General features: G+C 49.8%; 3 protein-coding genes and 1 pseudogene across 3 annotated transcripts; 2 read left to right on the forward strand and 2 right to left on the reverse strand.

Moving 5' to 3' along the window:
* Positions 1-251: 251 nt before the first annotated feature.
* LOC142246329 (histone H2A type 1-like) lies at positions 252-638 on the reverse strand (annotated as a pseudogene).
* Positions 639-22679: 22041 nt separating this feature from the next.
* LOC142246330 (histone H2A type 1-like) lies at positions 22680-23066 on the reverse strand. Its single transcript, XM_075319366.1, has one exon. The coding sequence runs from the start codon at positions 23064-23066 to the stop codon at positions 22680-22682; it is 387 nt and encodes a 128-aa protein (XP_075175481.1).
* Positions 23067-24872: 1806 nt separating this feature from the next.
* On the forward strand, positions 24873-25607 carry LOC142246331 (histone H1.5-like). Its single transcript, XM_075319367.1, has one exon. The coding sequence runs from the start codon at positions 24873-24875 to the stop codon at positions 25470-25472; it is 600 nt and encodes a 199-aa protein (XP_075175482.1). The 3' UTR covers positions 25473-25607.
* A 583-nt stretch (positions 25608-26190) lies between these two features.
* LOC142246333 (histone H3) lies at positions 26191-26601 on the forward strand. Its single transcript, XM_075319368.1, has one exon. The coding sequence runs from the start codon at positions 26191-26193 to the stop codon at positions 26599-26601; it is 411 nt and encodes a 136-aa protein (XP_075175483.1).
* Positions 26602-27796: the final 1195 nt, after the last annotated feature.

A 27796-nucleotide genomic window follows, 5' to 3' on the forward strand; every position in this document is an offset into this window, starting at 1 on the left:
CCATCACCACATGATGTCAGCTCTGGAGCAGATCAGCCCATTCATTTCACGCCCTGAATATCTGCTCTGTAGGAAACGCAGCACAGGAGTGCGGGAAGTACATATATCTATACACCGCCTGGTGCTCCTGTTCTATCAGACAATCCGATAAGTTCAGACATCGGCCGATATCAGCGGCACCAGCTCTGATGAGGAGGATGTGGTGGCTCTTAGAAGAGCCTTTGTGTTGTGGATGATGCGGATCAGCGGCGTCACTTGCTCTTCTTGCTACTCTCGGTCTTCTTGGGCAGCAGCACGGCCTGGATGTTGGGCAGGACGCCTCCCTGGGCAATGGTCACCCCACCCAGCAGCCTGTTCAGCTCCTCGTCATTGCGCACAGCCAGCTGCAGGTGCCGGGGGATGATGCGGGTCTTCTTGTTGTCCCGGGCAGCATTGCTGGCCAATTCCAGGATCTCAGCGGTCAGATACTCGAGCACAGCGGCCAGGTAGACCGGAGCGCCGGCGCCCACTCTCTCGGCGTAATTGCCCTAGCGGAGAAGCCTGTGCACGCGACCGACCGGGAACTGCAGTCCTGCCCGGGATGAGCGGGTCTTGGCCTTAGCGCGGGCCTTCCCTCCTTGTTTGCCGCGTCCAGACATCGCTGCGTTTTCAAAGATCAGCAGATAAAGAACTGTAATGTGACGCGTGTGCGGCTCCGGAGTGTTTTATAAGCGGCTGCTCCGCCCTCCTCACCTGTCATTGACTGAATCGAAAGTCAGCCATGGAAATGAGACTTGTGGATCCACCAATGAGCTGCAGGGGCGGTGATCATGACGTTTCTACTAGTCACATGCCTTTTTCACCCAATAGAACAGCGATGTGGCATCAGTGCTCATTTGCATGGCCGGTCTATAAATACGGCCGCTCTGGGAGGAGCAGGATCACTAATCTCTTCTCTTGTGACGAGGGCTTTCTGTTCTCATCATGCCTGATCCCGCCAAGTCCGCCCCAGCCGCCAAGAAGGGCTCCAAGAAAGCCGTGACCAAGACTCAGAAGAAGGACGGCAAGAAGCGGAGGAAGAGCCGGAAGGAGAGCTATGCCATCTACGTGTACAAGGTGCTGAAGCAGGTGCACCCCGACACCGGCATCTCCTCCAAGGCCATGGGCATCATGAACTGCTTCGTCGGTGACATTTTCGAGCGCATCTCAGGGGAAGCCTCCCGCCTGGCTCATTACAACAAGCGCCACACCATCACCTCCCGGGAGATCCAGACCGCCGTGCGCCTGCTGCTGCCGGGAGAGCTGGCCAAGCACGCCGTGTCCGAGGGCACCAAGGCCGTCACCAAGTACACCAGCGCCAAGTGATCACCACCGCTGCTCCCATCCTCCACACCACAAAGGCTCTTCTAAGAGCCACCACATTGTCTACAGCAGAGCCTGATACTGGAGAGACTGGCTATACAGCACAATAACGCGGTATATAGTGTTATGGTTGTAGTTAAGTACTTTTTATACAGATGTATTGCGTAATATTGCGGTTCACAGTCCTAGATTAGAAGTATACTGCATTATACAGAGCTATGGGGTTATACGGCAATGTCAGTATACACAACCATTTTGAGATTTATGGAGGTATGTAGCATATGGAGATAACAGTACTATATGGGGGTACTAGAAAACTGTGAACATCGCGGGCAGTAACTGGTTAACTAATCGTCTATGGGCGGAGCCAGGGCCTTACTGACTGCTGATTGGCTGAACGTTAAATTTGAAATTCCCGCCCTATGGCTGAGAGTTTCTGCTCTTTGTTCTCGGTAACACGCGGTGATTCAGGCGGTAGTGTCGGGATGTGTGCAGGGATGATGAGGGCTGTAGTGTCGGGATTTGTGCGGTGATGTAGGTGGTAATGTCAGGATGTGTGCGATGATGATGTAGGCGGTAATGTCGGGATGTGTGCGGTGATGCAGGCGGTAATGTCGGGATGTGTGCGATGATGATGTAGACGGTAATGGTGTAATGTGTGCGGTGATGTAGGCGGTAATGTCGGGATGTGTGCGATGATGATGTAGACGGTAATGGTGTGATGTGTGCGGTGATGTAGGCGGTAATGTCGGGATGTGTGCGATGATGATGTAGACGGTAATGGTGTGATGTGTGTGGTGATGTAGGCGGTAATGTCGGGATGTGTGCGGTGATGTAGGAGGAGATCCAATAGTCTGAAGGCTGCGATTAGTTATCAGCTGATCATTAAAAATGGTGACCGGGACTGAGTGACATGACATAGACCGGAGAACAGAACTACTAAAACAGGAGACAAGTCCGAAGATGCTGCAGCCATGACAGGACAAGTCCGGAGATGCTGCAGCCATGACAGGACAAGTCCGGAGATGCTGCAGCCATGACAGGACAAGTTCAGAGATGCTGCAGCCATGACAGGACAAGTCCGGAGATGCTGCAGCCATGACAGGACAAGTTCAGAGATGCTGCAGCCATGACAGGACAAGTCCGGAGATGCAGAATCCATGGGAGACAAGTCTGGAGATGCTGAATCCATTGGAGACAAGTCTGGAGATGCTACAGCCATGAGAGGAAAAGTCTGGATATGCTGAAGCCATGGAAGAGAAGTCTGGAGGTGCTACAGCCATGGGAGACGAGTCTGGAGATGCTGCAGCCATGACAGGACAAGTCTGGAGTTGCTGCAGCCATGACAGGACAAGTCTGGAGTTGCTGCAGCCATGGCAGGACAAGTCTGGAGATGCTTCACCCATGACAGGACAAGTCTGGATATGCTGTAGCCATGACAGGACAAGTCCTGAGATGCTGCATCCATGGGAGTAAAAGTCTGGAGATGATGCAGCCACGACTGGCCAAGTCCGGAGATGCTGCAGCCATGACAGGACAAGTACGGAGATGCTGCAGCCATGACAGGACAAGTCTGGAGGTGCTGTAGCCATGACAGAACAAGTCCTGAGATGCTGCATCCATGGGAGAGAAGTCTGGAGGTGCTGCAGCCAAGGGAGAGAAGTCTGGAGGTGCAGCAGCCATGGGAGACAAGTCTTGAGATGCTGCAGCCATGACAGGAGAAGTCTGGAGATGCTGCAGCCATGACAGGACAAGTCTCGGGATGCTGCATCCATGGGAGAAAAGTCTGGAGATGCTGCAGCCATGGGAGAGAAGTCTGGAGGTGCTGCAGCCATGACAGGACAAGTCTGGAGATGCTGCAGCCATGACAGGACAAGTCTGGGGATGCTGCATCCATGGGAGACAAGTCCGGAGATGCTGCAGCCATGACAGGACAAGTCTGGAATTGCTGCAGCCATGACAGGACAAGTCCGGAGATGCTGCAGCCATGGGAGACAAGTCTGGAGAAGCTTCAGCCATGACAGGACAAGTCTGGAGATGCTGCAGCCATGACAGGACAAGTCTGGAGGTGCTGCAGCCATGACAGGACAAGTCTGGAGATGCTGCAGCCATGACAGGACAAGTCTGGGGATGCTGCATCCATGGGAGACAAGTCCGGAGATGCTGCAGCCATGGGAGACAAGTCCGGAGATGCTGCAGCCATGGGAGACAAGTCCGGAGATGCTGCAGCCATGGGAGACAAGTCCGGAGATGCTGCATCTATTGGAGACAAGTGCGGAGATGCTGCAGCCATGACAGGACAAGTGCGGAGATGCTGCAGCCATGACAGGACAAGTCCGGAGATACTGCAGCCATGGGAGACAAGTCCGGAGATGCTGCATCTATTGGAGACAAGTGCGGAGATGCTGCAGCCATGACAGGACAAGTGCGGAGATGCTGCAGCCATGACAGAACAAGTCTGAAGATGCTGCAGCCATGACAGGACAAGTCTGGAGATGCTGCAGCTAAGACAATGTGGCCCTTGTACAAAAAAATAGGATTATGCTGCCCCTGCTCGGGGCCATTGTCAGTAATGACGCAGACGGAGTCGTCGTGTTTTTGTCGGACGTCATTTTTGCTCTTATCTGTGTATTTGAGGAGAGGACAAACACAGAAGAGCACGTCCTGGTGAAAAAACCTTCCGCCTCCTTGTCTGTTATTGTCGTGTTTTATCAGGATGGATTTGTTTGCAGCCGGGCTGTGTCCCTTATTTCCCATGGTGCGGTCTTATTAGTTACCAGCAGGTGGCAGCAGAGTCCCTCAGCTCAGCTATAGATTCTGTTCACATTGTGGGGACCTCAGTTGCAGATTTCATTATATTCACTGTTCTTAAAATAAAATGGTGTTTACTGTGATTGATTACATGTCAGTAGGGTCTGTTGGGCGCCCCTGTGTCTGCCGTGTCACGAGCGAGACATTAGGTTGAATTCCAAGTTTCTGTTACTATATAGCAGATGAGAGCAGAGCATTATAGTGCGGTTGTATGCAACATGTTGAACAAAGCTGTTGCAAAACTACAACTCCCAGCAATCCTAAATGCCTCTGCAACTCCCACTATGCACAAATAGCTTCTGACTAGGAAAACTACAACTCCCAGCAAGCCCTGACAGCCTCTGACCCTTTCACTTTGCAAAACTACCACTCCCACAATGCACAAATAGCCTCTGGATAGAAAAACTGCAACTTCCAAGCAATACCTGACAGATTTTGGCCCGAGAGCTGTTGCAAAACTACAACTCCCAGCAAGCCCTGACTGCCTCTGATCCTATCGCTTTGCAAAACTACAACTCCCATTATGTGCTAATAGCCTCTGGATACCAAAACTACAACTCCCAGCAAGACCTGAAAGCCTTTGGCCCCATAGTTGCTGCAGAACTACAGCTCCCAGCAGCTCAGACCATGCTGACAGTTGTAGTTTTGCAATAGTCAGGTGGGCAATACCTGCTCATGGTCTATATAATCTTTCTAACGCCCCCTATGATGTATATTAAATATGGGCCATTACATCATGGTTTGAGGCTTCTCTTTTTTAACCCTTGCATTGCAGCTTGACCTTCATGTCCAGGGACGGGGCGTGTGCACTGGGGGAGAGGTAGGGGGCATCCTTTTTTGCCTTTTCCAGGGTAGGTTTGTGTGGCGCCCCTGACCTGGTCAGGCACCACTGAGTACTGCACCCATGCTGGGGACAGTACAATACAGGTAATCCAGAAGGCTGACCGGGGTGTGGAACACAGGCGCATAGTGATCAGGTCTCACACATGTACCCATGAGAGGACCCCTGGGGATCCCAGAAGGGGGAAAAGCCTTGACCTTCACTGGAATAGTGGAGGGGGCCAAAAGCCTCCATCTCCTCTCAAGGGGTGTGGTAAGAGAATCTGGTTGCTAGGTGGCGTAGGCAGGCACAAAAGGGAAAAGAGAAGGAGGAGTAAACAGTCTAGAGTCTGCAGCAGAGTGTGGAGGAGTGAGGAGCAGGAAAGTGAAGCTCAGACAGGAGCAGCAGTGAAGGTCCCAGATGTGAGCCGGTTCAGTGCAGAGTCCAGGGAGCTCGAGTGAGGAGCAGATCCCGTGGGCTGCTGTAGCCTGACAGCGTCCGCGCAGTGGCTACCGACGGGGGAGAACGGTCAACTAGGAGTGCTACCCGAAATCCATCTTCAGCTAGAGAGAGGGCAACGGAGTGGGAAGTAAGGAGACTGCTAGAGAGTACCAGGCCCAAACGGGCGGCAGATCCCGAAGCGGAGATAGATCCAGCTTTCTTTTGCTAAACCTGCCGGTGTGGGGCTCTCAAAGCCCACGCCACAACACCACAAAAGCCGCAGCCACGTAGCCACAGTTAGGGCCCATAGGTCACAGGAGGCAAGCAGCTGGAGTGGCCTGGTCCAGGCGACAAGCAAACGGCAAACGAAGGGGAGAGAGGCTGCAGCATCTTCCCTGGGTGACCCCCATAGGGACTCAAAGTCGGGGTTACCCCAAACCACCAAGGGCTAAGGAAGGCGAGTTAGTAGTCACCCTCACAAGTCAGCCTGAAGGACACCTGGTTCCCACTTGGTTCATCCCAGCTACGCCCGGGTCGCTCACCCTGCCATCAACTGTGAGTAAAAACCCTGAAAGACATCCTGCCTGTGTTGAGTCATTCTGCGCCTTGTAGTTCTACACATCTACACAGGGCCCTGGGGCTTGCCTCACTCTCAGGAGGCTACTACAACTGGCTGCACTCACCATCAGCCCCAGGCATCCCTTAACCTGCAGTGGCGGTCCCCACTGACCGCAAATCTGAGAGTGGCGTCACGACAAACTACAAAGAAGGTTTCCTACCTGTGACCAGACAGATCCATCTACGTGGAGTCCCTGAAGGTAATGCACCGACACAGCGTCCCCGGGGCTTCACATTTGCACCACTCATCCCAGTTTGTCCTCCCACCAGGATTTATTGCCTAATAAAGGGGAGCCCTATGGTCCTGGTCACCCTGCGCCTCCTGCCTTCCCCCACCCCAGCACTGGGCCATAAGACCTCACATTTTTAGCATTCCTGCAATATTCTGCAGACTCCATATAAATGATCAGAGTATGACGCCTTCTCTAGGTTTCCAGTTTACTTTGCACCAATGACCTAGACAATGAGGCTTAATAGGAGGCAATTAAAGGTGTATGAGTAACATAAGTGCAGAGGAATAATCCTGGAGATGACAGGCGTCTAATAAAACATGGTGCTTCATTCATTAAAGGGTTATTCCCATCTTCATAGATGGATACTTACTGGATAGAGCTTGTAAAAACAAACACTTTTGAAATTTACTGGTTGTTAATATTTGCAGCTTAACACTTTTCTGTTGTTTACAGCTTGTTGCCTAGGAGACCGACCACCACTGGTTTCTCACTTTTAAGCATTGCTCCTAAGGCATGCAGGCTCCAGCAATACTCGCCAGGCTCCAGCAATACTCGCCAGTCTCAAAAACCTTTCTTACAAGCTCATCAGAAAAGCGATTGTAAGCACTGAGCATGTTTTCTTGTCTGGCAGCGGTGGTCGGTCTCCAAGGTGACCAGCGGTAAACAAAAGAAAAGTGTTAATATCTCAACGGTTGAAAATTTTAACAAGCAGTAAATTGCAAAAGTGCTTGTTTTTACATGCTCTATCCAACAATATCCATTTATGAAGATGGAAAATGTCCCCTTTAAGTAATGTAATCATGGCAGTGAGCACACAGTGCCGCACTGAGCTGTAATCATATGCCGTGAACTAAGGGTTACACATTGTGATTATCTCATATGAATACTCACTTAAGGTTTGGTCTCACGTACGCACTGTATACTGCATCTGTGATTTATAGAGCCGAAATATCGCTCCCATAGAAACCTATGGACTCCAATGGGGCACAAAAAAAGGTCTCATGGATTTAGATGGAATCAGTTTCATGGTCCTGGACATTACAGAGCGCTGGCTTGTTGCCATTTTTGTAGGTTATATACATAGGAATGCCTAAATATGCATGTGTGCTTCCCCTTTAAGAGGCACTTTGTTGCGGTACAATCAGCCGGAGATCCAGGATATAAATCTGCGGTTTTACCACTCGTCTTCTCGACATTTCCAGGTAATGTGGAATTACTAATGGGTCTGTAATGTTGTGATTCACGGCGTTGTGATGGTGGAGCGGTGTCATTCCCCAGCACGCCGGCTCTGACACATGGATCTACCTGAGCAGGTAACGTCATCCGTCATACCGGGAGGTGGAGCTGAGAGCGGACGTCTCTCCATGACTGCTGATGATGAGGGACGTCATCTGTGTGCCGTCCGGTGGATCAGGGCCTGGTATTCACCGCACCTTCAGGCTACAGCCATAGGGCGGCATGAAGATGGCGATGATATTTATTTATTTTACTCACTTATATAGCGCCATTAATTCCACAGCGATTTACAGACGTGATCGTCGCTGTCCCCATCGGGGCTCACAATCTACATTCCCTATTAGTCTTTGGAGTTTGAGACAAAACTGGAGAACCCGGAGGAAACACACGCAAACACGGGGAGAACGTACTGACTACTTTCAGATGTCGTCCTTGGTGGAATTTGAACCCGGGACCTCAGTGCTGCAGGGCTGAGGAGTGATGTGCTGCAGAGCTGAGGAGTGATATACTGCAGGATGGGGATGAGGAGTGATGTTCTGCAGGATGGACTGAGGAGTGATGTTCTGCAGGATGGGGCTGAGGAGTGATGTTCTGCAGGATGGGGCTGAGCAGTGATGTACTTCAGGATGGGCTGAGGAGTGATGTACTGCAGGATGAGTTGAGGAGTGATGTTCTGCAGGATGGGCTGAGGAGTGATGTACTGTAGGATGGGCTGAGGAGTGGTGTTCTGCAGGATGGGCTGAGGAGTGATGTACTGCAGGATGGACAGAGGAGTGATGTTGTGCAGGATGGGCTGAGGAGTGATGTTCTGCAGGATGGGCTGAGGAGTGATGTACTGCAGTATGGGCTGAGGAGTGATGTTCTGCAGGATGGGCTGAGGAGTGATGTTCTGCAGAATGGGCTGAGGAGTGATGTTCTGCAGGATGGGCTGAGGAGTGATGTTCTGCAGGATGGGCTGAGGAGTGATGTTCTGCAGGATGGGCTGAGGAGTGATGTTCTGCAATTAGTGTTTGTATATAACGGGATAAGAGAGTTGATTTTTTGTGCAAAACATGAGAACAGAACAAAATCATCAGATGGGTTGTTGCTGTGAGCCCCTGCCCCCTGTGTCCTGTGATCCCCATAATAAAGGTTATTGGGGTCTTTTATATATTTATTGTACATAGTTTTTTGTCTCAGGCTGTATGACACCAAACAGGGCCGCCATCACATCTCCAGGGGTCTCTCCCGGGTTTCTAAATATTCATAGTTTTTATTCATGTCATCATCTGTCACTCAGTTTCCCCAAAATCCTCGGTGGCCGATCTGCGGCTCCAGAGCTGTGAATTGGGGGCGGCATCGATCGCACATTTGCCTTTTATAGAACTAAGTCCTCTGCTTTGTAACTAGACGTGAAAACTGAGACATCTGTGCTTCGCTGTTTTCAGATGATGATGACGGCCGGGATCAGAATGGAGCGTTCATGTCTGTTCTCACTGTGGTGACATCATAGGTTTATGACATCATGGAATATGCAAATTATAGCTGATCACCCCGATGACTACGGTACATAAAGGGTCGACACTCATTTACCTAGGTCATCACTTTGTGATGTCACAGTGATCAAAGGATCTAAAAATCCGCTCCTGAGAGCCAAACAGCCATTATACTTCATAAAGGAACAGGACGATGGACCGAGCTACGCAAGCAAGAAAGAAGAAAGAGGAGCCCTTGGAACAGAAACCGTGGAGTCCCTGGATTATTCACCGTGGAGCCCCTGGATTATACACCGTGGAGCCCTTGGATTATACACCATGGAGCCCTTGGATGGAGTCCCTGGATTATACACCGTGGAGTCCCTGGATTATACACCATGGAGCCCTTGGATTATACACCGTGGAGCCCCTGGATTATACACCGTGGAGCCCTGCACCTTTACTGCCTTTTTGGGTAGTAACCAGGATAGGAACGCCCCACAACGCAGGACCGGGAGCATCGTGAGAACCTGGTGACCGTATCACTGCTCGTTATCCGCTAATGTCATGTAAACCTTTGCTGGGCAATTTATCAAGGCTGGGGCTTTTCTGCTCCGACCTTCATGACGCGCCCCCTGGAGTAAGATCTGTCAGGGATATTTTACACCACTTTTGTGCCCTTTATTATACTAAGCTCTGCTCACTTTTTATTTAAAAAGATGAAAGAGCTGGTGTAAAAAGGTGAAAAGTGATCACATGTAAGGTGTGCGGGACGTTTTCAGGATTTCAGACAGTTTTACAACCCTTTTCTGGTGCTGGTCCCCCTGACCTAAAATCGGCAGCCTCATAAAGTGTATCGTATATGGAGATGTCGAGTTCTGGTCAGGGTTGTGTCCAAGAGACCACGAAAGAAGAAACTAATTATAATTACGGTTATAAGTTGTTAATTTGTACAGATTTGTGTTAGTATTGATAGTTGGGGTTTATTTCAGTTAGGGTTGTTTTGGCCTCACTAGCCTCAAGCTCGCTCCTCCGGCCAGCAGCTACTCTGTAGAAGCAACCCTGGGCCTGTGGTAAGGCTTTTTCCCTGTTAAGGGGTGTAATGGTGACGGTCAGGTTTCCTATTGAACCTACAGAATGGAGTGGCTTGTGTGAAGTCTGTCTGAGGAAGCCTTATGAGCTGATGGCCTTAGACAGATTTTAACATTTTGGGAAAAAGCATTAGTAGCTTATTTCCATTAGGGTTAATTCAACCGCTCTAGTATTAAGCTCCTAATTCCCTTTGTGTAAAGGACATTTTTACAGTGTGAGCGATGAGATGATGGATCTCTCCCCCACATTATCTTACGGTTGTTACGGGGGGCTGTCTGATAATAACCGAAAGGAGTATCAGACAGTCAGGGTCCACCGTGCAAAGACTTTGCTGCAGACTATGGCAGAGTGCAAAACCTCTGTTAACTCACAGAAGGATATAATAAGTAAGTAAAGCAATTCCTCCCTTACTTGTAGGGTGTGTGGAATGATCTCTGTTAATAATCACAGAGACAAAGGCAATGTGTGCGAAATGGCACCTACCTAGGTCCGCTCTTCTAGTGGTGCAAAAGAGACGAACAGCAGCGTAAGCCGCACAAAGCTCCTACCTGCGTTCGCTCCACTAGTGTGCGAGGACACGAACCACTAGATATGGCACCTGCCTAGGTCCGCTCTTCTAGTGGTGCAAAAGAGACGAACAGCAGCGTAAGCCGCACAAAGCTCCTACCTGCGTTCGCTCCACTAGTGTGCGAGGACACGAACCACTAGATATGGCACCTGCCTAGGTCCGCTCTTCTAGTGGTGCAAAAGAGACGAACAGCAGCGTAAGCCGCACAAAGCTCCTACCTCTGTTCGCTCCCCTAGTGTGCGAGGATACGAACAACTGCCAGACGCAGTATAAGGAACGTTACCCTAGCGGCAACGTCCACCTACGAGTAGAATCACAAGGCCCAGCCAGACCATGTGCCTCAGGCACCTGCCTATGTCCGCTCCCCTAAGAGGTAAGGATACGGACAGCAGCCGAAGCTGTAAGGTATAAGAACGCTACCCTGCCTGTAGAGCTCACCTAGCATAGACAGAGGAATGCCTAGAGGAACGCGCACAGAGCGTCTACTCATATGCATGAACCAAGAGGACTGAGCACCATGCGGCGTGTGTCAGGGTCTTATATAGACTCTGTGCCTCATCCAAGATGGAGGACACCAGAGCCAATCCGCTGCCAGAACGACAGGAGTGACGTCATGCTGGCCTATCACCGAGCAAGACGTCACAAGCACATGACCAGCGACCAATCGGCATAGAAGGTGTCAGAGACATGTGACCTCGTGTCAGCGATGATGTCACCCGCACATGTGCAATGGCTCCAAGATTGGACTTAGTCTCCGGCGCTCGCACATGTGCAGTAGCAAGAAATCTGGACTTAGTCTCCAGCGCTCGCACATGTGCAGTAGCAAGAAATCTGGACTTAGTCTCCAGCGCTCGCACATGTGCAGTAGCAAGAAATCTGGACTTAGTCTCCAGCGCTCGCACATGTGCAGTAGCAAGAAATCTGGACATAGTCTCCAGTGCTCGCAGCAACCGTAACAACGGTCATGGAGGCCTGTGCGCCTTTCTTGACTATTTGCAGGTTATTGGCACTAGATTATGGGACGTTGATCCAGGGAACTAGTCTGATTGCCGTATGTGGAGTCGGGAAGGATTTTTTTCCCCTAATATGGGGCAATTGTCATTTGCCTCATGGGGTTTTCGCCTTCCTCTGGATCAACACATTAGCTTTTAGGCTGAACTTGTGTCTTTCAACCTTAAGGCTATTAACCTGTTCCTGGGTCCGACGGCCTCAGACACATCCCAACATTCAGGGGAAAAAAGGTTTAGTTAAAGAGGGAGAAATTGAAAGTAAAGCTACAGAAACAAACTAAAATCCCAAAAAATGTATAAGTTCCAAATAATATAATATAGAGCAAAAGTATTATCCTGTCAGGTCCCATGTCAGGGTATTAGTCTGTGATCTGGGCAGATTAATGCTGTTGCTCTTGTATATTAAATTGGAAATTTTGGTGAATTTTAGTTTCTTTTCCTGTAGCTTTGCTGTTAATTTTAGGGTAGGGACTCGCAAGACATGAGGACCCTTGACGTGGGTTGCGAGCTTTGTGTATTTTGGCAAAAATATCAACCAATGCCACAGAAATTATATATTCTTTTTCATGTTATATTTATTTGTATACAGGCGCTGGGTTCTTCATGTGTGTGACCAGCGCCCTATACAAGCCTTATCTAATACTGAGCAGTCACCCCCTCCATGAATCGGGAGGTTGTGAGTGGTGGTCTCATCAGTATTTTGCTTCCATCTTTAGTGCAGCATTTTCTGTGACCCAGGCAGGCAAATTCTGCTGCTCCTTTTTTTTTGTTATATTGCACTTATGACATTTTGGGGAATTTTAATTCCTTATTTGGTGGCTTTTGCTTTTAATTTTAGCAAAGTAACTTACAAAGCAATGAGGACCCTTGACGTGGGTTGCAAGGTTGTGTTTTTTAGCCAAAATATCGACCAATACCTCATATATGTATCATATCTATTTTTTTGCATGCTTTATATATTTTTATGGAGCCAATCCCGTGTATATTGGCCTAGTATACTATAATGTAATATAATACTAGGATGTAATATATAATACCGTTGTTCTGTTCATGCTCCGAGATCTTATGAACTCTTTGCTCAGTGAGTAGAAGATTAATTGTTCTTCATGTCACAGCCCTGCTCCACGGCCGAATGAGATAAATCTGTTCATGATGCGGCTCTTCTGGCGGGGAAGATATTTCTTGACTCTGTTTCTGTTTTTCACTTTATTTATATATTATTTTCAATAATATACATCACACAACTATATTCTGTTTTTCTGACACATTATTGAATTACACTCACATTTTATTTTTAGACGCAGTTTTTGTTTTTACAATTTTGTACACTTATTTACACCACACCCTTTGCACATATATATATATATATATATATATATATATATATATACCCAATTTGGGATGTATTTCATCTGTCTAGATTTTGGCGGTTGGTGACTGTTCACATTCAGTCATCAGGCCCTGTCCACAGGCTATTTACTTCATGCAGCATTTGCTTGGACCTGTCCCGCCCACGGGAATGACTCAGTCATGGGTACGGGATTGAAATAGACCAGGTGAGTGCTGCTAAGAGCAGTTCTACTATTCATATGTGAGGCCGTATGGCACATTTTATAAAAATATTTTAGTGTAGGACTGCCCCAAATGAGATTTGCCGTGACGTGGCGGGGTAGCTCAAGAAATTGCAATTTTTTGCCAAAAATCTCAAAATATTTTATAATAAGTACAGTTTGGAATTTTTAGTGCTGAAGTGCACATTTAGTGCTGGCTTTTTGTTTTTTCTTCAGATGTATAATGTCACCTGGCATCAAGCCCTGGGGTTTGTGGTGTCAGGCGTCTATCAGATACCTGATATCACCAACCCAGTCAGTAAGAAAAAAAAAATAGACAACAAAAAAGTTTTATTTGAAAAAACACTCCCCAAAACATTCCCTCTTTCACCAATTTATTGAAAAGAACAATCAATTCCAGGTCCGGCGTAATCCAATAAGGGCCTCCCACGGCGATCCATACCATAGTCACTGTCCCAGTCAATAAAGAACAGAATGTTCCCCATTGGCTGGGAGAGTAATGCCGTGACCTGAGCGAACATCAATAGGTCAGCCCAGGTCACTGCAGGAGATGCCGAGCGCTGCTGTCAGGAGGTTAGATGAGAGCATTACCTGCTGTGACGATCTCCTGCTCTCCTGATGTCAGCGCTGTCACTGACTTCTATGCCCTCCACGTTCTCAGCAGTATCGCGAGAGCCCGTGACGTCACCGCTAGTGACAGTCTCAGGCCGCCCGTGAGATGGGCATAGACGGCAGTGACCGCGCTGACGTCAGGAGGCAGGAGATCGTCACAGCAGGTAATGATCTCATCTAACCTCCTGACAGCAGCACTCGTCATCCCAGCGGCTGCACGCACTGCAGCGTGAGAAGCTGCTGACACTGCGGGCAGACACTGACACTGACACTGCAGGGCAGGCAGCCGCAGGGTTGGAGGGGGACACAGACTGCACGGGCACCTGGAGGTCACACGGAAGTGCTTCTGTGCGGCGTCCAGGGAGTGTGATGTGTGTTTACTCTGCTCTGCTTCCTCTTCCTGTCATAATGACATCACTTCCCTGCAAAACGCAGGCAGTGATGAGCATTACCGCAGGTAAATTGTGGCTATACCGAGGGTATACCGCACATCATTTGCTACCTGCGGTATTTTGCGATTACATTACAGTGAATGGAGTGAAATACCGGAGGTCCCTGCGGAAAAGAAACGACATGCACATTTTATCAAGAAATGTTCTCAAGAAATTCTGCAGAAAGAATTTGCTTTAGAAAAAAACGCAGCGTGCGCACAGCTATTTTTTTTTCCCATAGGTTTTGCTGGGAAATGTCTGCAGAAAGATTTCAAACATTTCTCAAGAAATTTCCGCAGCAAAAGGTCCATAGCAATAGAAGCTTAGAAAAAGCTAAATCCTTCAGATATTATCCAAGTAAATACTAGTAAAAAGATCGAGTAAATAGAGAGACCTCAGGGAGACCTGTTTGGTTACCCATGGGGTGTTTGCAAAACCACTAATAAATGATTGGGGGGAAAAAGTGGAGAAACAAGTGCGGTATCCTGCAAAACAATGACACATATTTATTTGGGTACAAAAACCACATGAGATACAAATATTGTATATAAAAAAGAGGAAAAGATGACAGATGCAATAGACTTCTGGCAGGAAAAAAACCCACTACAGGCCTGTGTAATTACATATGGGTAAGTACCACCCTGCTGCCAAAGTCATAACAATTGTATTCACAACCTTGTAGCCAGGGGCGTAACGACCGCGGTCGCAGCGGTCGCCATCGCGACCGGGCCCGGGCAGTTTGGGGCCCGCGGGGACCCGACAGATCAGCAGCCAGCTCCTCTCAGTGAGAGAGAAGCTGCGCTGATCTGTCACAGTGCACGCGCCCACTATATGACCCGCTGCCGCCCCCGACACCGGGCCCTCCTGCCCGATGTCAGCGGCGGCACCGGGGCCCCCCTCCCCCGTCACCGCGCACAGTAATAATGAAGCATAGAGCGGCCAGCGCCGCTCTGCATCATCATACTCCCCCTGTGCCTGCGCGGTGACGTCACTCCTGTGCGACTGCTGTGCTGAGTGCACAGAGCGCAGGGAGGGAGGACGCCGACCGGAGCACCGGGAGAGAGAGGAGGACGAGCAGCAGTGGAAGGAGGAGAGCAGGGAGTACAGCAGCAGTGGAACAAGGAGACGTCAGGACAGAGCAGCAGTGGAAGGAGAAGATCGGTGAGTACTTGTTTTTTTTTTTTTTATATATATAAAGTGAGTACACGGTGGTCAGAGGCCTGACGTGGGGAGGCTGCATGATACTGTACATGGAGGCCTGGGGTGGGAAGGCTGTATGATACTGTACATGGAGGCCTGGGGTGGGGAGGCTGCATGATACTGTACATGGAGCCTCCATGTACAGTATCATGCAGCCTCCCCACCCCAGGCCTCCATGTACAGTATCATGCAGCCTCCCCACCCCAGGCCTCCATGTACAGTATCATGCAGCCTCCCCACCCCAGGCCTCCATGTACAGTATCATGCAGCCTCCCCACCCCAGGCCTCCATGTACAGTATCATGCAGGAGGCCTGGGGAGGCTGGCTGCATTATTATACATGGAGGCCTGGGGAGGCTGGCTGCATTATTATACATGGAGGCCTGGGGAGGCTGGCTGCATTATTATACATGGAGGCCTGGGGAGGCTGGCTGCATTATTATACATGAGGCCTGGGGAGGCTGGCTGCATTATTATACATGGAGGCCTGGGGAGGCTGGCTGCATTATTATACATGGAGGCCTGGGGAGGCTGGCTGCATTATTATACATGGAGGTCTGGGGAGGCTGGCTGCATTATTATACATGGAGGTCTGGGGAGGCTGGCTGCATTATTATACATGGAGGCCTGGGGAGGCTGGCTGCATTATTATACATGGAGGCCTGGGGAGGCTGGCTGCATTATTAAACATGGAGGCCTGGGGAGGCTGGCTGCATTATTATACATGAGGCCTGGGGAGGCTGGCTGCATTATTATACATGGAGGTCTGGGGAGGCTGGCTGCATTATTATACATGGAGGCCTGGGGAGGCTGGCTGCATTATTATACATGGAGGCCTGGGGAGGCTGGCTGCATTATTATACATGGAGGCCTGGGGAGGCTGGCTGCATTATTATACATGGAGGCCTGGGGAGGCTGGCTGCTATATTATACATGGAGGCCTGGAGAGGTTGGCTGCATTATTATATATGGAGGCCTGGTGAGGCTGCATAATAAACATGAAGGACACCTTATACATTGAATATAGAGGTGTAATATACATAGAGGTCTATGAGGCTGCATTATACTGGAGGTCTATAGGGCTGCATTAAAATGGAGGTCGGGGGGGGGGGCTGTATAATACAAAATGAAGGGACACCTTATACATGGAATATAGGGGTGAATTATACATGGAGGAGTATGGGGCTGCATAATACCATCTGAAGTTTTATGGGGTTGTGTTATAATACATATAGGACTATGGGGGCTGCATTATAATATATGGAGGACTATGGAGGCTACCTTATACATGGACTATGGAAGTGCATTATAAAACATGGAGGACTATGTGGTGCAGTATAATATATGGAGAACTATGGGGTGAATTTTAATACATGGAGAACTATGGGAAATGCATTATAATTGAAGGGCTACTTTATACATGGAGGATTATGGGGGTGCATTATAATATATGGAGGGCTATGTATCTGCATTCTAATATATGAAGGGTTATGTGAGACCCTTTATACAATTATTTGGAAGGCTATGTGGGGGCTGTTATAGTATTTTGAGAACTTTATACAGGGGGGACAAAGATACAAGTATGGGATGGAAATGTTTTGTGCTGAGGGAAAAAGGCTCTTTCCCTCAGCAGCCAACTTTCCCATGCTCTGCTATACATCTCTCAGCACCCAGCTTTCCCATGCTCTGCTATACATCTCTCAGCACCCAGCTTTCCCATGTTCTGATATACATCTCTCAGCACCCAGCTTTCCCATGTTCTGATATACATCTCTCAGCACCCAGCTTTCTCATGCTCTGATATACATCTCTCAGCACCCAGCTTTCCCATGTTCTGATATACATCTCTCAGCACCCAGCTTTCCCATGTTCTGATATACATCTCTCAGCACCCAGCTTTCTCATGCTCTGATATACATCTCTCAGCACCCAGCTTTCCCATGTTCTGATATACATCTCTCAGCACCCAGCTTTCCCATGTTCTGATATACATCTCTCAGCACCCAGCTTTCTCATGCTCTGATATGGGAAAGCTGGGTGCTGAGGACAAGATAAATATCAGAACATAGGAAAGCTGGGTGCTGATAGAGGGATTTCAGGGTGCTGTGGGTGAGAGCCAAGTGTCAGCGTCATTATCCTGTACCCCGAGTGTCAGTGTCATTATCCCTTACCCCATACCTCCCAACCGTCCCGGATACAGCGGGACTTTCACGCTTTACGTTGTTTGTCCCGTTGCCACGATCGGGACGGCCGGCTCCCGGGCTCCGCCCACCCACTCTCTCTCCGCCTCCCTGCTTTTCCCTCCTACCATCCCAGTAGACGTGGCATAACAGAGAGGAGCGCTGCCTGTGCTGCTGCTGGTACAGTAAAATCTCCCCAGCGCTGATTTCCCTCCCTCCCCCCCCCTCACCCCCGGCCGGAGCCTCTCTGTGCGGTCGGCCGGCCGGCTGTCTGTGCGGTCGGCCGGCCGCCTGTCTGTGCAGGCGCCCCCCGGCCGCCTGTCTGTGCGGGCGCCCCCCGGCCGCCTGTCTGTGCGGGCGCCCCCCGGCCGCCTGTCTGTGCGGGCGCCCCCCGGCCGCCTGTCTGTGCGGGCGCCCCCCTGCCGCCTGTCTGTGCGGGCGCCCCCCTGCCGCCTGTCTGTGCGGGCGCCCCCCTGCCACCTGTCTGTGAAGGCGACCGGCCACCTCACTGTGGCTCCCTGCGTTTCCATGCTGGAGGCCCGCCGGCTGCCTGCGTGTCCATGCTGGAGGCCCGCCGGCTGCCTGCGTGTCCATGCTGGAGGCCCGCCGGCTGCCTGCGTGTCCATGCTGGAGGCCCGCCGGCTGCCTGCGTGTCCATGCTGGAGGCCCGCCGGCTGCCTGCGTGTCCATGCTGGAGGCCCGCCGGCTGCCTGCGTGTCCATGCTGGAGGCCCGCCGGCTGCCTGCGTGTCCATGCTGAATGGGTGTGGATGGGGAGTGGATATGGGCGTGACTGTGAAATGGGTGTGGTTAGGGGGCGTGGCCTAAAAATTTGCGCCGCAAACTTTCTCCTTCTTTTCCTTCTTTAAAAGTTGGGAGGTATGCCTTACCCCAAGTGTCTGTGTATGTGGAGGGGGGGCCCAGGTCTAAACTTTGCACCGGGGCCCATCCAACTCTAGTTACGCCACTGCTTGTAGCCATTCCATCAAATAATAAGTAATGAGATATAAAGTGCTACCATGCTGGAGGAATTTTTTTTAGCAAAAAAAGGGATAACATACCAGAATACAATGTAAATCAATGCAGGGATAAAGTGTCAGCAGTGCAAGGGTCTGGAGCCCCCCCAGGAGAGGTAACCGCATTTTGTCACAGAGCAGGCTTCATCAGACCAGAAGTGAGGGGGGTCTATTCTATTCATTCTATTTTGTTTTATATAATCCCTGTTTTTTTGCAAAAACATTCCTCCTGTATTGAAGCACTTTACATGTCAATCAATTCTTATTATTTGATGGAATGACTGCATGTTTGTGACTACAATTATGCCTTTGTTAGCAGTGTAGTACTTGCCTATATACCATTCATGTAATTATATAGGTTTGTAGGAGTTTTGTCACCAGATCCAGACCCTTGCACTGCTGGCACTTTATCCCTGCATTGATTTAGACTCTACTTTGGTTTGGGATGTAATCCCGGTTTATTTTTGCAAAAAAAAAAAAAAAGAAGAAATCAAATTCCTCCTGCATTGTAGCACTTTATATGTCAATAATTATTATTTCATGGAATTACTTTATGGTTGTGAGTACAATTGTTATGACTTTGTCAGCAGTGATCTGTAGGGGGTTTTGCCAGACGTGCATTGCATCTGTCATTTTCTCCTCTTTTTTTAAAATATTTATATTTTATAGGATTTTTGTAGCCAAAGAGATATGTCATTGTTTTGCATGATACCCCACTTGTTTCTCCGGTTTTATCATTAGATATAGAAGCTCGGGCCCGGAGAGCCGCCGCCAGTCCAGACATTGGGTGGGATTCCAGTTACGGTCACGTGATCTTTCTGTAAGGTGCGGAAACTGCCCCGAACACCAGAGAACAGCCTGCTGCCTGTATGAGAGGAGAGGGCCCGGTAATAATCCGCCCGACGGATGACCCCCGAAACATGGGCAAGGGCCCGATACATGTGGTTCCTCCTTCATATAACCCCTCAGTGGCCGTGTGTGGACAGATCATCTCTCCAGAGCCCCGGATACTTAGAACAAAACAACTCAGAGCAAAATAACAGGAGCATGTGAGGAATCAGCTCTTCAAAGTGATCTTGGTGATGATAAGACTGATATTGAGGTGATCAGGACAGATCTAGTCCGCTATGTACCTGCGCACACGGGCGGTCACCTAGAATCTTACATTAATGGGTGAAATTTACTGTATCACTCACTGCCCGCACGTGTCTGATCTCAGGCATATGGAGCAAAATCAATCCGATTATTTCCCGCATTGACTTCCAGCTCCGCAGTAATGGAGGATGGATGTAGATACCGACATTGCTATATAAACCGTCTGGTGCAGACACTAGTACGGAACATAATGGCGGATATAAGCGGCACCAGCTCTGATGAGGAGGATGTGGTGGCTCTGAGAAGAGCCTTTGTGTTGTACTCGGGTGCAGGACAGATCTAAGCCCTCTCCCCACGGATGCGGCGGGCCAGCTGGATATCTAGAGTCAAAAGAACTGCAGAAGCACAAAGGGCGGTAAATTCAAACTCCCTAACAGTTCCATATTCAGCCAATCAGCAGAGGAAAGGGCGGAGTTCTCAGTCTGTAAAACACGCCCCGGACACGCGTCAAATCCTCAGTTCACCTTCTGGTCCGACCATCCTCTACATAAAAGAGGAGTCGGTGGCTATTAATCACTTGTTCTGTTTATCACTTCTCTGAAGATGTCTGGTCGCGGTAAAGGAGGGAAAGGTCTCGGGAAAGGCGGCGCCAAGCGGCACAGGAAGGTGCTCCGTGATAACATCCAGGGCATCACCAAGCCCGCCATCCGCCGTCTCGCCCGCAGAGGAGGCGTCAAGCGCATCTCCGGCCTCATCTACGAAGAGACTCGCGGAGTCCTGAAAGTTTTCCTGGAGAATGTGATCCGTGACGCCGTCACCTACACCGAGCACGCCAAGAGGAAGACCGTCACCGCCATGGACGTGGTGTACGCGCTGAAGCGCCAGGGCCGCACTCTCTACGGCTTCGGAGGTTAATTCTGCTCTATTCTGTCCTGACAACCCAAAGGCTCTTTTCAGAGCCACCCACATCTACCTGAAAGGCTACAATGTCCTGCTGCTGTGGGGTGAGCGGAGGGAGGATCTCCTGTGCCCTGGTGAATGTTGTTCGCTCTCACTGATCACAAAGTTCTGCTGTGAGATGAATGTGTTGATGCTGCTTTAATGATATTTTTAGGATCAGACCCGTGTGGGTGATCGGGTGCAGCGAATATTCACCGGGAATAACGCTGTATGAGGCAGCTGGATAGATGGACGCACTGTACCGGGTTTTTAGACTCCGTGTAATCACCGCGTCTTGGACACTATTGTCACGGATCGATGGCGGCCACCGAAGATTAATGATAACCCTTCAGAATAATAATGGCGGCTCATCCTCCATCCAGCGCGATCACCGTGTGCGGGGGCAGCAGGTCTGGAGGACAGGACTGCGCTGTATCCGGAGTATTGTAGAGCTGCCCCAGACCTGAATCCTCACAACAATCTCCCCTATATGCAGAGGCGCAGGTTATAATCAGATGGACGGAGAGCAGCGATTGGGGGGGAGGGGGAGAGACAGAAAACTGAAACCGGTGACACCAAAGGGTTAAACGGATGAGTGCTCTTAATGACATGACGTGTATATAGGCGGAGCTACAAAGAATTTGAAATTCCCGCTCAGTGGTGACGGTTTCTTCTGTCCCTTTTCTGTTACACGTGCTCCTCTTTACAGTTTGTCCTGCTGCTGTGGGGTGAGCTGACTACCGATCTCCTGTGCTCCGGGGAATGCAATCCAGTACAAGTGTCTTCTTCCCGGATTAACACCTTACTGGCCGATACCGCTCCACCTGTGTTCTCACACATGCAGCGACTTTACCCCCACATCCTCGTGGAATATTCAAGGTGATGGGGCACATCTACACTTTACCCACAGATCTAGTGTCGCATGATTGTGACCCTTTTAGTGGGGAAATTTGTGGCAGGAAATTGCTGGTTAGTAGCCGCATTAAGTGTTATGTGAAAACCTGGTCTATCTACTCACAGCAAAGACAAATTTCCGCCCTCGGAGGAACAAGACCCTCCATCCCCTGTATATATTGCGTCGTATACACTATAGAATTGTGAGACCAGTAAAGCAACCGCTGCCCCATCTCCACATGTCAGCTCTGGAGCAGATCAGCCCATTCATTTCATCAGCAAAAACACTAGTGCATGCCCTCATCATCTCCCGCCTTGACTACTGCAACCTCCTGCTCTCTCTGGCCTCCCAACACTCTTGCACCCCTCCAATCTATCCTAAACTCTGCGGCCCGCTTAATCCACCTCTCCCCTCGCTACTCCCCAGCCTTGCCACTCTGCCAATCCCTTCACTGGCTTCCCATCACCCAACGACTCAAAACATTAACCATGACATACAAAGCCATGCACAACCTGTCTCCTCCCTAGTCTCCCGGTACCGACCTGCACGCAACCTCAGATCCTCACAAGATCTCCTCCTCTGCTCCTGTCATCTCCACTTCCCACAATCTTGTACAAGATTTCTCCCGTGTATCCCCCATACTCTGGAACGCTCTACCTCAGCACATCAGACTCTCCCCTACTGTGGAAATCTTCAAGAGGAACCTCAAGACCCACCTCTTCCAACAAGCCTACAACCTACAATAGCCCTCAGTCCAGTACACCACTGGGCAACCAGCTCTGTCCTCACCCATTCCCTGTAGACTGAGCCCTCGCGGGCAGGGTCCTCTCTCCTCCTGTACCAGTCTGTTTTGTACTGTTAATGACTGTTGTACGTATACCCTCTTTCACTTGTAAAGCACCATAGAATAAATGGCGCTATAATAATAATACCCTGAATATCTGCTCTATAAGAAACGCAGCACAGGAGTGCGGATCGTACAGGAATCTATACACCGCCTGGTGCTTCTGTTAAACACGGGGAGAAGTGCTGACATCGGCCGATATCGGCAGCCCCAGCTCTGATGAGGAAAATGTGGTGGCTCTTAGAAGAGCCTTTGTGTTGTGGATGATGCGGGGTCACTTGCTCTTCTTGCCGCTCTCGGTCTTCTTGGGCAGCAGCACGGCCTGGATGTTGGGCAGGACGCCTCCCTGGGCAATGGTCACCCCACCCAGCAGCCTGTTCAGCTCCTCGTCATTGCGCACGGCCAGCTGCAGGTGCCGGGGGATGATGCGGGTCTTCTTGTTGTCCCGGGCAGCATTGCCGGCCAATTCCAGGATCTCAGCGGTCAGATACTCGAGCACAGCGGCCAGGTAGACCGGAGCGCCGGCGCCCACTCTCTCGGCGTAATTGCCCTTGCGGAGAAGCCTGTGCACACGACCAACCGGGAACTGCAGTCCTGCCCGGGATGAGCGGGTCTTGGCCTTAGCGCGGGCCTTCCCTCCTTGTTTGCCGCGTCCAGACATCGCTCTGATCTTCTCTCCAACAGGCCAAAGAAAACACAATTCTTGTGTGATGTCAGTGCTGGTTCCTCATTCGCTTTTATCGGGTGCTGCCCCGCCCTCCCTTCTCACCATTGGATGGATCTAAAGCCTCTTGTTTAGTGAAGACACCAATGAGATGCAGCGGGCACAGCCTATGACACTCCCAGATATCACAGGCTGCGCCCGCTGTGCAGACGACTGTATATATCATACACACTGCTGTATACACTGAATTTAAATAAAACGGAAATAAATACAGTTTTAGAAACAAAACTACATACTCATAGATTTTCTTTGGTTTTTAACTTTAGAAAAGCTCTTTTGCTTTTTTTGGGGTTCAGCACGGGCCTAGTTTTGCTCTATCCTTCTTGAACTTCTAATGTAAAGAGAGGGAGGGCACTACCCCATAATATGGGCTCTCTTATGGCGGAAAGACTAATTCAGAAAGAAAAGCAAGGAAAGAATGTCATACAACAAGGATCACCATGCATAACTGTAAAATAACAATCTGTATAAAGTGTAGAACACATGACACAACAAATGAGTAACAATTTTTTTTTCCAGATATATATTGTATACTGCTGAATATCTTCAACACAGTGCTGTGTATACAGTACTGTACACACTGCTGTATGTCATGTATGCACTGCTGTATATAGTGTATACATTACCGTGTAGCCTGAACACACTGCGCAGAATGCTGTATATCATGCACACACTGCTGTATATCATGCACACACTGCTGTATATCATGCACACACTGCTGTATATCATGCACACACTGCTGTATATCATGCACACACTGCTGTATATGCTCTATACACTGCTCTATTATTATTATGGACACATAAGGCTGCTGATTGTGCAGTATATACAGCTGTGCTGTGTGTGTTATGCATTTTGTGTCTCTGCTACTTCCTCAGTATTTCACCATTTTCACAGCAGTTTGTTTCAGATGCGTGATTAATATTTCCGTGATTACACAGGGATTTTTCTGCTTTTAGATGATGGAGTGAGTCACATTGTGAAGTCATCGCCTCATCACAGCTCTTCCCACCAGTACAGGCCTCAGAGATAAAAGCTTCACAGAGGATAAGACACAATATTCTGCAGGAGATTGCACTCATCTACCTATGGGCATGATCTACTAATGTGGAGACCTGGTTACCCCAATACGCTGCACACACGGGATAGATTTATATTCCAGCTCAGGGAGGTGCAGGCAGCGGAGGCCATCCCTGTGTTACCCTTCTGGGCTCTCAGCAGCTCCAGGTCGGTCGCACATAGTATAATCTGCAGCCTGTACGATATAAATTGTAGTGAAGATCCCCGTGGTGGTAACAAGGACCCGGAATAGGAGGACGAGCTCCCGCAGCAGTTTTATTTTCTCGGACACCTTAGTGATGAGCAGATCGGGAGGACGGCGGCGATGATCCCGGGACCTTCTCTCCGCTGTTTCCCGACTTCTCTGGTAGTGACGGCTACAAACGCTCAGTGGAGATGTTGGAGGATGGGAAGTGCTGGAGAAAGCGCGCTCACCCGTCCGGCTGTAGCCGATAAAGGGCTTTTATCCCGGGCAGGGAAGCACAAGGGGAGAGCGGAGCTTCACTCTGGTACGGTCGGGAGAAGGCGGGGCCTGTGTTCAGTGTCAGCCAATAGAAGGTCAGGACGGTGCAGCTCAGCAGCCAATCAGTGCGCAGTAAGACTGTATATAGAACAGACGCCTCCAGCTCCGGCCTCAGTGTTTTCATCACAGATTTTTTTTGTGTTTTATTTCCGCATCACACGATGGCAGAGACCGCACCAGCCGCCGCTCCTCCTGCCGCCGAACCGGCCGCCAAATCTAAGAAGCAGCCGAAGAAATCCGGGGCCGCCAAGAAAAGCAAGAAATCCTCCGGTCCCAGCGTCTCCGAGCTGATTGTCAATGCCGTGTCCGCCTCTAAGGAGCGCAGTGGGGTCTCTCTGGCCGCCGTGAAGAAGGTCCTGACTGCCCGAGGCTACGATGTAGAGAAGAACAACAGCCGGGTGAAGCTGGGCGTCAAGAGTCTGGTCACCAAAGGCGTCCTGCTCCAGGTGAAGGGCAGCGGCGCCTCCGGATCCTTCAAGCTGAACAAGAAGCAGGAGACCAAGGACAAGGTGGCCAAGAAGAAGCCAGCAGCTGCGGCCAAGAAACCCGCTGCAGCCAAGAAAGCGGCCAAATCTCCTAAGAAGGCCGCAGCCAAGAAGCCCGCAGCTGCCAAGAAGGCGGCAAAGAGCCCCAAGAAGAAGGCCGCTCCGAAACCCAAGAAGGCGGCAAAGAGCCCGGCTAAGAAGGCGGCAAAACCCAAAGCTGCCAAGAGTCCGGCTAAGAAAGCGGCGAAAGCCAAGAAGCCCGCGGCTAAGAAATAAGCTGCAGCCGCCCTGATACTCCCTCACAAAGGCTCTTTTCAGAGCCAACACCTTGTCCCGGCAGAGCTGTGATCAGGAGCGGACATTGTATTTTCATTCTTCCGCACAGTGTCGCCATCTACAGGATCCCGCACACTGGTGTCACTATAATGAGGGTTATTATTCCCCGGCTCTGGCGCTGTATTCCCGCCATATCACGTGTGCAGCTGATCACACCCGGCCGCGTCCTGCAGGTCACAGCAGCGGGAGTGATGCTCGTGTAATGAGCTCTTCTGTCGCTGCTCCCTTGTGAGCGCAGATTGGAGCCTACAAGTCACATGTACTAGAGTCACCATCATCAGATTTTGGCCCCGGGAACCTAGAAACCCGCGTTAGGATGAGTAGGAGGAGGGAGCGGCGCTGTACAGCTCTGCGGGAAAATACAAATACAGGCACATCGGCGGCTCCTGTAACACCCGCTGCTCTGATACATACACTACCCACAAGGGGGAGCTGCGGAGACCCCACCCGCATCTGTAGGGCGGGATTACTGGCCCTCAGGCTCCGCCTCCTGTGAGCAATGATTGGTCGCGGACATCGCATCCTATTGGCAGCTTGTGTTATTTTATGAAATATCCAATGGGGTGCTCTGCATGAAGCGGGAAAACGAGCAGCAGAGTATAAATCTCCTGCTCTCTGCGCTGCTCCTCATCACATCTGTTCTTCTCTATACTGAGCTATGGCCAGAACTAAGCAGACCGCCCGTAAATCCACCGGAGGGAAAGCTCCCCGCAAGCAGCTGGCCACTAAGGCCGCCAGGAAGAGCGCTCCCGCCACCGGCGGAGTGAAGAAGCCTCACCGCTACCGGCCAGGCACAGTCGCTCTCCGTGAGATCCGCCGGTACCAGAAGTCCACGGAGCTGCTGATCCGTAAGCTTCCCTTCCAGCGCCTGGTAAGAGAAATCGCCCAGGACTTCAAGACCGATCTCCGCTTCCAGAGCTCGGCCGTCATGGCCCTGCAGGAGGCCAGCGAGGCTTATCTGGTGGGGCTGTTTGAGGACACAAATCTGTGCGCCATCCACGCTAAGAGGGTCACCATCATGCCCAAAGACATCCAGCTGGCCCGCCGCATCCGTGGGGAGAGGGCCTAGATCTGTCCTGCACCCCGAGTACAACACAAAGGCTCTTCTCAGAGCCACCACATCCTCCTCATCAGAGCTGGTGCCGCTTATATCCGCCATTATGTTCCGTACTAGTGTCTGCACCAGACGGTTTATATGGCAATGTCGGCATCTACATCCATCCTCCATTACTGCGATTACTGCGGAGCTGGAAGTCAATGCGGGAAATAATCGGAATGATCTTAGTCCATATCCCTGAGATCAGACACGTGCGGGCAGTGAGTGATACAGTAAATTTCACCCATTAATGTAAGATTGTAAGTTACCGCCCGTGTGCGCAGGTATATAGCGGACTACAGCTTGGATCTGTCCTGATCACTTATCACCACAAAGTTCACTTTGAAGAGCTGATCCTTCACATCTACCTGTTATTTTCCTCTTAGTCCTTTTGTTCTACAAAGTGTCATCACAATTGTAGTCACACAACCATAAAGTCATTCCATGCAACAATAAACATTGTTATATTATGTACTACAATACAGGAGGAATTTTTTTTTTTGCAAAAAAAAAAACAGGGATTACATACCTAACCATAATAGTTTAAATCAATGCAGGGATAAAGTGCAAGGTTTTGGATCTAGCAACAAAACTGCTACACACCTGCTTAAGCATGAATGGTATATAGGTAAGTACTACCCTTCTAAAAAAAAGTCATAATTGTAGTCCCAAACGTGCAGCCATTTCATCAAATACTAAGTATTGATTGACATATTGAGTGCAGCAAAGCAGGAGGAATATTATTGCAAAAAAACAGGGATTAAATACCTAAACATGATAGGTTGAATAGAATAGACTCCCCTCACTTCTGGTCTGATGAAGCCTGCTCTGTGACACGCAAAATGCTGTTACCTCTCCTGAGGGGACTCCACACTCTTGCACTTTATCCCTGCATTGGTTTACATTCTATTCTGTTTTGGTATGTAATCCCTGTGTTTTTGTTTTTGTTTTTTTTTTAAAATCTTCCAGCATTGCAGCACCTGTCTACTTAATATTTGATGAAATGACTGTATGTTTGTGAGTACTTTTTTTTTTCTTTAAGGAGGGCAGTACTAATTGTTTAAGTTTGTTTATCCCTGCAATGATTTAAACTGTTTAATGGTATGTAATCCCTGGGTTTTTTTTTTTATTCCTCCTACATAGTATAATTTTATATATAAATAATAAA

The sequence above is a fragment of the Anomaloglossus baeobatrachus genome, chromosome 7, assembly GCF_048569485.1.
Source record: "Anomaloglossus baeobatrachus isolate aAnoBae1 chromosome 7, aAnoBae1.hap1, whole genome shotgun sequence".
Taxonomy (NCBI): domain Eukaryota; kingdom Metazoa; phylum Chordata; class Amphibia; order Anura; family Aromobatidae; genus Anomaloglossus; species Anomaloglossus baeobatrachus.

Bases quoted from the DNA above. Each gene is read 5' to 3' on its own strand.
- LOC142246330 (XM_075319366.1), bottom strand. From the start codon at position 23,066: ATGTCTGGACGCGGCAAACAAGGAGGGAAGGCCCGCGCTAAGGCCAAG.
- LOC142246331 (XM_075319367.1), top strand. From the start codon at position 24,873: ATGGCAGAGACCGCACCAGCCGCCGCTCCTCCTGCCGCCGAACCGGCC.
- LOC142246333 (XM_075319368.1), top strand. From the start codon at position 26,191: ATGGCCAGAACTAAGCAGACCGCCCGTAAATCCACCGGAGGGAAAGCT.